The following is a 9,288-nucleotide window of genomic DNA, read 5'->3' as shown; positions in this document are numbered from 1 at the left end:
ATTTTTAATTTTTAATTTTTAATTTTTAATTTTTAATTTTTAATTTTTAATTTTTAATTTTTAATTTTTAATTTTTAATTTTTAATTTTTAATTTTTAATTTTTAATTTTTAATTTTTAATTTTTAATTTTTAATTTTTAATTTTTAATTTTTAATTTTTAATTTTTAATTTTTAATTTTTAATTTTTAATTTTTAATTTTTAATTTTTAATTTTTAATTTTAAATTTTAAATTTTAAATTTTTAATTTTTAATTTTTAATTTTTAATTTTTAATTTTTAATTTTTAATTTTTTATTTTTAATTTTTAATTTTTAATTTTTTAATTTTTTAATTTTTAATTTTTAATTTTTAATTTTTAATTTTTAATTTTTAATTTTTAATTTTTAATTTTTAATTTTTAATTTTTAATTTTTAATTTTTAATTTTTAATTTTTAATTTTTAATTTTTAATTTTTAATTTTTAATTTTTAATTTTTAATTTTTAATTTTTAATTTTTAATTTTTAATTTTTAATTTTTAATTTTTAATTTTTAATTTTTAATTTTTAATTTTTAATTTTTAATTTTTAATTTTTAATTTTTAATTTTTAATTTTTAATTTTTAATTTTTAATTTTTAATTTTTAATTTTTAATTTTTAATTTTTAATTTTTAATTTTTAATTTTTAATTTTTAATTTTTAATTTTTAATTTTTAATTTTTAATTTTTAATTTTTAATTTTTAATTTTTAATTTTTAATTTTTAATTTTTAATTTTTAATTTTTAATTTTTAATTTTTAATTTTTAATTTTTAATTTTTAATTTTTAATTTTTAATTTTTAATTTTTAATTTTTAATTTTTAATTTTTAATTTTTAATTTTTAATTTTTAATTTTTAATTTTTAATTTTTAATTTTTAATTTTTAATTTTTAATTTTTAATTTTTAATTTTTAATTTTTAATTTTTAATTTTTAATTTTTAATTTTTAATTTTTAATTTTTAATTTTTAATTTTTAATTTTTAATTTTTAATTTTTAATTTTTAATTTTTAATTTTTAATTTTTAATTTTTAATTTTTAATTTTTAATTTTTAATTTTTAATTTTTAATTTTTAATTTTTAATTTTTAATTTTTAATTTTTAATTTTTAATTTTTAATTTTTAATTTTTAATTTTTAATTTTTAATTTTTAATTTTTAATTTTTAATTTTTAATTTTTAATTTTAAATTTTAAATTTTAAATTTTAAATTTTAAATTTTAAATTTTAAATTTTAAATTTTTAATTTTTAATTTTTAATTTTTAATTTTTAATTTTTAATTTTTAATTTTTAATTTTTAATTTTTAATTTTTAATTTTTAATTTTTAATTTTTAATTTTTAATTTTTAATTTTTAATTTTTAATTTTTAATTTTTAATTTTTAATTTTTAATTTTTAATTTTTAATTTTTAATTTTTAATTTTTAATTTTTAATTTTTAATTTTTAATTTTTAATTTTTAATTTTTAATTTTTAATTTTTAATTTTTAATTTTTAATTTTTAATTTTTAATTTTTAATTTTTAATTTTTAATTTTTAATTTTTAATTTTTGATTTTTAATTTTTAATTTTTAATTTTTAATTTTTAATTTTTAATTTTTAATTTTTAATTTTTAATTTTTAATTTTTAATTTTTAATTTTTAATTTTTAATTTTTAATTTTTAATTTTTAATTTTTATAGAACTCTTTTGGTTTTGGATATTTCGTTGCAATCGCGTCAGCGCGACGACCATGTCAAAGCATTTTCTGCTGACCATCGTATCGTTCAAATATCGTCTTCTTTCCTACGCGGTGACGACCGTTTCAAAGCATTTTCTGCTGACCATCGTATCATCCACATATCGTCTTCGTTCATACGCGGGGGGTTTTTTTTTTCTTCACTTAAATTTACGGCAAAATCTAATTTTGCCCTATACTAAAACCTTATAGCCTGTGTCGACTACGATTTCGCAATATCGACACAGGAAATTGCTGGTTAACCAGACTTTTTGTCCTAAATTTATTGCAAAATCTAATTTTGCCCTATGCTAAACACTTATAGCCTGTGTCGACTACGATTTCGCAATATCGACACAGGAAATTGCTGGTGAACCAGACTTTTTGCCCTAAATTTATTGTACTAAAACTTAATAATTACTTACCTTAAGTCTCGGTAATCCACCGAGACGACCGACTGCGCCAGTTATGTACGGGGTTCCCGGGAAGCGGGCCATGTTGGCTGCTTCCCGGCCCGTGGGGAGGTTCGGACGATTAACTTCAGCACTGCACTGGTTGAAGGATGAAACTTGACTGGCTGATTTATTATTTCAGAAAGAATGCTTCGTATGACAAGTCTGCAAGTGTTGGTGCAATACGGCTAGGGGAGCCCGGCCGTAACTTATATATAGATAGATTATTAATCAACAATCAACAATCACCAATCAACAATCACCAATCAACAATCACCAATCAACAATCAACAATAACAATCAACAATCAACAATCAACAATCAACAATCAACAATCAACAATCAACAATCAACAATCAACAATCAACAATCAACAATCACCAATCAACAATCAACAATCAACAATCATTGAGCAACTCTAGAGCAACATTTGAAAGGTGCGGTACGACGTTGCTCTTACGGTCTTTCATTTCATTCGCGTTTAAATGGGAGCAATGTCACCCTTTTAAAATGTTGCTCCAGAACTATGAAATACCGCGTGAAAAATTTGATCAGTGTAAAGACTCCCCGACACGTTTGTACATGTAGAAAGTCGTCGACCGCGCGTAACTGATAAACATTCTCAACAATCCTAATTTAGTATTTCATCAACCGTGGGCCGATGAGTAGCGGCGGAGACGACACCGATCGCACAATGTGGCTAGCTGTGGTAGCATCCATTCTGATCTCGATAGCCACTCTACTTTACGTGTACTTGACGTGGAATTTCAAATACTGGAAGGACCGTGAAGAGTCTGGAGTGGATTTACCCAAAAGGAGCATCCGGAGGAGGAGAATAATAGCATTTACAAGTTGGGAATGTTTATAAAACTTTTTTTTTCAATAAATGATTGATTTTTCTTGCAGTCAATACAAAAATGATGCAACTTTCATCGGCGGATTAAGCTTTAGGAGTCCTCAACTGTTTATTTTATCATCAACGCTCGCAAGGGATATTTTGCTAAAGTTTGATAAACATTTTCATGCAAATGACGTTAGCATTGATGCGTTTGCGAATCCACTGCTGGCCAGACAGCCTTTTTTCCTGCAGGGTAAAAATTGGCGTAAGAATCGTGCTCAAGTGACGCCGGCCTTCATCAGTAATCGGGTAGGTCGTTGTCATGAAGCAACATGTAATCGAAGAAACGCATGGGAAAAATATCAAATCATTTGCAGTTGAAATCTCTTCTCCCGTTTATGGACAACGATTGCTGCAACTTGGTTGATCACATTGACCGGGAAGCGAAATGTGGACCGATCGAATCGGAAGAACTCGCTGCAAAATAGCTAGTTGCATTTTTGGCACCGAAGGAAAAAAAAATTATAGCGGAAACGTCTGAAATTTGTGAAACCAGCAAAACCCTACTCAATCAAACGTTTATGTTCGTGATAATAACAGCTGTTTGGCGGTTTGTGAAACTTAGTTTGATTCCAAAGCGTATTGAGGATTTTTTCGTTGGGCTGATGACCGAGGCTATCAGGACTAGGAAGGCTAGTGGAACTAGACAGATAAGAGGAAAAGAAGGAGATATCTGTGCTGGCCATGGCCGCCCATGGAGTTACGTTCTTCATCGATGCTTTTGAGACCACAAGTGAAGTGTTGGCGTTTGCACTGTTTGAAATAGCTATGAATCGAGACGTTCAGAAGCGGTTACGACAAGAGATACACCGGTGTTTTGAAAATGTACAGAAAAAAATGAAAGAACTTAGTCTGATTTCATTCAATTTGATTTACTTTTCATATTAAACTTATTAGCTCGTTTGAAAATATCATGTCAAGGTTTATTTAAGATTGTATTAATTTCTGAATAATTCAAAACTTGAAATAAATATTGCATATTTGTTGGGCAACAATATTGACGAAATTGTAGGATAAAAAAAACTATTAGAATTTTGGTTAACATTCAAAAACAATTGGTCTTGTTTGTTTTAACGTTTTTGTTTAACAAAACCAAACTAAATAAAAATTAAATTGGTATCATTAAATAATTCAAAGAGGGTTGTACATGAATAATAAGTTTAATTCGTTTATTAGCATTTGACACATTTAAAACCATACCATTAATGATACCATTAAAAAATCATTAAAAAAACTAGTTCGTATTATATGTACCCAAAGATTGCAAACATAATCAAAAACTCTCCTAATTTTTTAAAAGCTAAGCTGAGCTGAAACCGGTAGAAGATACTTGTCATAAAACCTAATTTTTGCATGATTTTTTATTCAATATGTGTCGAAGTTAAACTTAATCATATTTTCTCAAACTTATTTGAAAGCAGGTTGTGGAACATGGATTTATTTAACTAACTTATCAGTTATCAGTTATTCCTCACACTTATTTTGAGAATTAAAGCTGCTGTCCTATACTTTTTTGATACAAATTTCAATCAGAAACTTAATTAGGATAATTTTCAACAAATTTAAAATTTCCCGGGAATTCCCGGGAAATTTGTTGAAACCCCGGAACTATCGAGACCATCATGGAGATGTCCTTTCTGGACTAGGTCATCAATGGTAATTGCTCGAACGTTCCGTTGATTAACCTCACCAACCAATGTGTATTCTTTTCCAGAAACATTACGTAAATGGCCTCCAGCATTTGCGTTGACCAAGGTTTGTACTGAAGACATTAACCTCGAATTTGCCAACGGCAAAAGCGTCTTGATTGAAAGGGGTATTTCTGCGATATTGCCAATTTGGGCGATCCAACTGGACAAACAACACATTCCCGATCCGGAACGATTCGATCCCGGTCGGTTCTCGGAGGTGGAGGGTGGACACAGTGCAAAGTATTACCAGGAAAGGGGTGTATTTTTGCCGTTTGAAGATGGACCACGTGCTTGCATCGGTCGCCGGATCGGGTTGCTTCAGGTGAAGCGAGCTCTGGTGGAGATTGTGAAAAAGTATGAAATTACGATCAACTCAAAGACGATACTTCCGCTGCGGATTGACCCAAAGCAATTTGTGGTTGCTCCATTAGGAGAAATTTGGATTGATTATAATAAAATTTAATTCATAAAATGTATATTCTCTTGGATTTATTTACATTTATCACAACCTTCAAAGTTTAGTCTCTGCTTTTTCATAAAGGTGAACGAGGTTGTTCTGATCTGCTGTTTTCTTAGGAAAGAAATGACTCCTCAAGAAAGGGGCAACCACAAGTGGATTTAGCTGTGATACTTCTTGTTTTCCAAAGCAGCAAGCATACAACAGTCCCGGTATGGCAGTGGAACAAACTCCAATAAGAGTATAGAACAAAAACGATACATGGTGGATTGACTTATCGAACTCTTCATGGATCATCGGATCCTGGTAAACAGCGGTCACATTGTCGAAATGGTAAGTACATCCTACGGTTGACACGGGCTTAGTAGGGTGGACAATCTCCTTGGAAGCTATGGCAATTTGTGCTCGTATTACGACGTAAGCCATCGTGGTAAGACCAGTACAGGCTCCTGCAAAGGCACACTGAAACGAATTACTTGTTAGAACCTAAACATTGGACATCATTTGTAAGTTCTACCTTCGCGTCGATCCACGGCAGTAGCATACCCATCAGAAACATTCCCAGCAAGGGACCAAGCGAAATTGGCACCAAACTCATGGAAAGTTGTAGCACTGTTCCGAGTTTTTCAACGACCAGAACCAAAACGACTGCTATTACGCCAAACACAAGTACGGTTCCCCTCATCAAATATCGTGTCTGCCGTTCGGTAAGTGGATTCTTCGTAAATGGTTTAACAAAGTCCTCCAGTACAATCGCTGCCAGTGAGTTCAACCCGGTCGACAGAGAGCTCAGTGAGGCACTGAATATTCCTGAGATGAAGAGTCCAGCCAACCCGGGATAGTCTCCAAACACTTTCATCACCAAAATTGGCAGCAGCTGATCCTTGGCCCGGGCCAGCTTGGTCGTCAACGGGTCACAGTCGTGAAACGTGGCGTAAATAAGCAGTCCATTGTAGAAACAGATCGACATCAGAAAGGTAATGCCGATGGTGAACACCACCAGTGACTTTTGAGCATCGCGAAACGTTGGCAGAGACAGGTATCGCTGAATCATCATCTGGTGGATTGCATTTTTAGCCACCCAAAACGAACCTCCGCCGAAGAAGATGGCCCAGATGGTGGTTCGTTCCGTTGGATCCAAGCTGAAACTATACAAAAAGAAACATTTTTCATGCTGCTTCAACTCAGCATTAAACATCCTACTTTGGAGGTTCTATCCTGCCACTGGCTACATTGCGTTCAATCAGGACACTGAGACCTCCGATATCTGCCGTGCCCTTTATGACGATCAAAATTAGCGCACCGACCATGACAACGGTTTGGATCACGTCCGTCCACACAACGGCTTTGATGCCACCCTGAAATTCACACATTTAATCCAAATGAGATAAGCTATGTCAAATCATACTCACAATGCTAGTGTAAAAAATACAAACTGTGCATACGATAGTTGTGATGAAATGGATATTGATGCCAGAAACTAAAATTTACAATTTTAATTAAAAATAAGATTTTAATATCTCAAAGGTGATTTGAAAATAAAATAAAATACCTTGATTAAAAGCCAGAGCTGGTACGAATACTACAATTGGCAGGTGAGATAACTGAAATACAAAATAAATTAATAGATCATTATTTTATGAAACTTACACCGTAGAAGAAAAATCTAATGGTACAGAGCTTTCTATAGTAAAGTTTTGAAATATTAGTTAAAATCATGTTTCTTGCCAATTCTGCCAGAGCAACCTACGTATTTCCAAAAAGTTTTCTCATATTCGAAAAATCTTTATTTACATTAATGTGTCAAAAAAAAAAAAACGAAAACCTTTGGGCTCGCCCGGATACCGAAGGTTTTTTTAACCTTGGGAACAATGTTTTCATACACAAAAAAAATAATCTAAAAATCGCTTAGAACTCGCGATTTGCGATTCACTGAAAACTGGCCTATTTTTATAGAAAATATCATATGTTGTTTTAAAACAAAGAAAAATCTGTTCAGATTACTTCGTCGTTTATTTAAATTCATAGTTGGGATTCCCATCAATGTTCTGTATACATATTGATCCAGGTAGTCGACATTTTTCATTGGAAACATGAAAATAAAAATAAATGATTGCCAGAAATGTTACGCTCTAAAAGACAACTAAAACAATTGATGCCAAAACTAACACCACCATCTTGTAGACAACTTTTTTCTGAACAATTCGTCGCTAACATTTCAATAAGCGTCAGAAACATAGGCTTTGCGTGAGTCATAGCGCTTATTGAAATGTTAGCGATGAATTAGTTTTTCAGTGCCATTTTAGTAAATAAACACGTGAAATTTGCGAAATTCTTATGAAAACTCAATGTTATCACTTAAGTCATTGTTTAAGCTACTGCCAGCATTAGGGTGCCCAGAATATGGAACTTTTTTTTCAAAACTTCGCTCCACAAGCTGAATTTTGTTCCTTGAGTTATTTCCGGACGCTGATACTCCAAGGTGAAGTTTATATGGGAAAAATAGAAAAGAATTTTCTTACAGTTTGGAGCGCTACTCCCATCCAAGTATTCTCAAAAGTGAGATTCTCATTGACAATTTGATGCTCTAAAACATTGTACAACAATCCAAAGCTGTAGAACTCGATCCTGAAAAAATATAGGCGATTCAAAAACTCATTTTTGTATGAAAAATTGTTTCTTCACCAACTTAAGAAGCGTTTTTTTATTACGTAACGCAAAAAATGGATTTTTGGAACCACCACCACCCCTCCCTCTTCGTAACAAAATTTCCATACAAATTTAAAAAAATATATGTGGAGCGTAACACAGCCTTCAACCCCCCACCCCTCCAATTGCGTTACGTAATGAAATAATGCTTCCATTAAGGCTCGGGTATTAATGGGTTAATTCAACCAATTTCGCTCAAAATTGACACAGATGCCATTTAAGCAAAACCCATTTTCCAGATCTGTAGAAAAATGATCCAGATTGAACCACTAAAAGTCAAATACAGATGTTTCATATAAGTTTTAAACATACCGTCGCCAGCGTGAACAGCACCGAACCCAACAGCCGAATCCTTGTATCGAACCTTATCTCGAGGTATTCGTAAACGGAAGTGATTTGCAGACTGTGGAACACTGGCAAGAATATAAAGTTCATGCTGAACGCCATGAGGATGATTCCGGTGAAGATAAACCCAAAGTGTATGCCGTACAGGTACGTTTCGGTCGCTGCGCCCATCAGCGCTATTCCGGATATCCAGCTCGCCACCAGAGACATCGCCACGGGAAAGATCTTCATCCGACGATTCCCGACCAGGTAGTCCAGCGCTTCCGAACCTCTCCGCACACTGGACGCAGCTTTGTGTTTTTGCTTCTGGTGGTCCTTCCAGCCGAAGTAAACTCCGATCCCGATGCAAACCAAGAGCATCGTGGAAAATACCAAATAGTCGGCAAGGCCGAAACGTTGCAACGAAAGACTCACGTCTTGGACGGACAATCCTGGCGGGGCGTCCGTGGTCATTCTGGGTTGGTTTTGCTGACTATCGTCACTCATTCACGACTTCAAACTGACATGATAGCAGAGGTAAGCAAACGACGTGGGCACCCTTTGCCGGAACCAGCTCTGCCACGGGAGGAATGAGTTATGACAGGATTAGTGTGGATGATGGTGCGCAATTCAGGCGCAAGTGTCCATTAATAGAACTGGTTGACGTCGCGAGAGATAGCCAGATTGTGATGAAATCCCTCGGAATCCAGTTGTCTTGAGGAACACGTGAGGATTCTCTGAACTGCATCGTATGAATCAAATGTCTTGGAAAGTTCGCTTGGTCTTTCTAAAAAGCGTGGGGTTCTCGCACAATTTGTAAGGTAAAATTCTTACGGCAATAAATATTTCGATGCCTCTGTAATCTTTTGCACTAACCAGATAGGAATTCCAACAGAATTTATACAAGAGATCATAGAGGTCATGTACTGCCATATATTCGAGTTTTGTTCTTAAAATAGGTGCTCGTGCACTTGTCACACTCCCGTCCAAGAAGATTCTCCACGCGGAAAGATCGCTTCTTCC

At 32.6% G+C, this 9,288-nt stretch overlaps 1 protein-coding gene and 1 pseudogene across 1 annotated transcript; one reads left to right on the top strand and one right to left on the bottom strand.

Moving 5' to 3' along the window:
* The first annotated feature begins 2,779 nt into the window (after positions 1-2,779).
* LOC120423451 (probable cytochrome P450 28a5) lies at positions 2,780-5,238 on the top strand (annotated as a pseudogene).
* Positions 5,239-5,286: 48 nt separating this feature from the next.
* LOC120423450 (sodium-coupled monocarboxylate transporter 1-like) lies at positions 5,287-8,927 on the bottom strand. Its single transcript, XM_039587270.2, has 6 exons — positions 8,254-8,927; positions 6,785-6,836; positions 6,645-6,712; positions 6,436-6,590; positions 5,750-6,380; positions 5,287-5,694 (listed from the first exon to the last, which is right to left on the bottom strand). Exons 1-6 carry the CDS (start codon positions 8,770-8,772, stop codon positions 5,287-5,289), a joined length of 1,833 nt encoding a protein of 610 aa, XP_039443204.1. The 5' UTR covers positions 8,773-8,927.
* Between the last annotated feature and the right edge of the window lie 361 nt (positions 8,928-9,288).

Source organism: Culex pipiens, chromosome 3 (assembly GCF_016801865.2).
Source record: "Culex pipiens pallens isolate TS chromosome 3, TS_CPP_V2, whole genome shotgun sequence".
In the NCBI taxonomy this organism is placed as follows: Eukaryota; Metazoa; Arthropoda; class Insecta; order Diptera; family Culicidae; genus Culex; species Culex pipiens.
Note: the sequence above shows the minus strand (reverse complement) of the source record. Positions and strands in the feature narration are given on the sequence as shown.

Excerpts from the sequence above, each read along its gene's own strand:
- LOC120423450 (XM_039587270.2), bottom strand. The coding sequence starts at position 8,772 with ATGAGTGACGATAGTCAGCAAAACCAACCCAGAATGACCACGGACGCC. Across the intron at positions 6,381-6,435 it reads GGCAGGATAGAACCTCCAAA|TTTCAGCTTGGATCCAACGG; the intron begins GTAGGATGTTTA and ends CTTTTTGTATAG. Across the intron at positions 5,695-5,749 it reads TGCCGTGGATCGACGCGAAG|TGTGCCTTTGCAGGAGCCTG; the intron begins GTAGAACTTACA and ends AATTCGTTTCAG.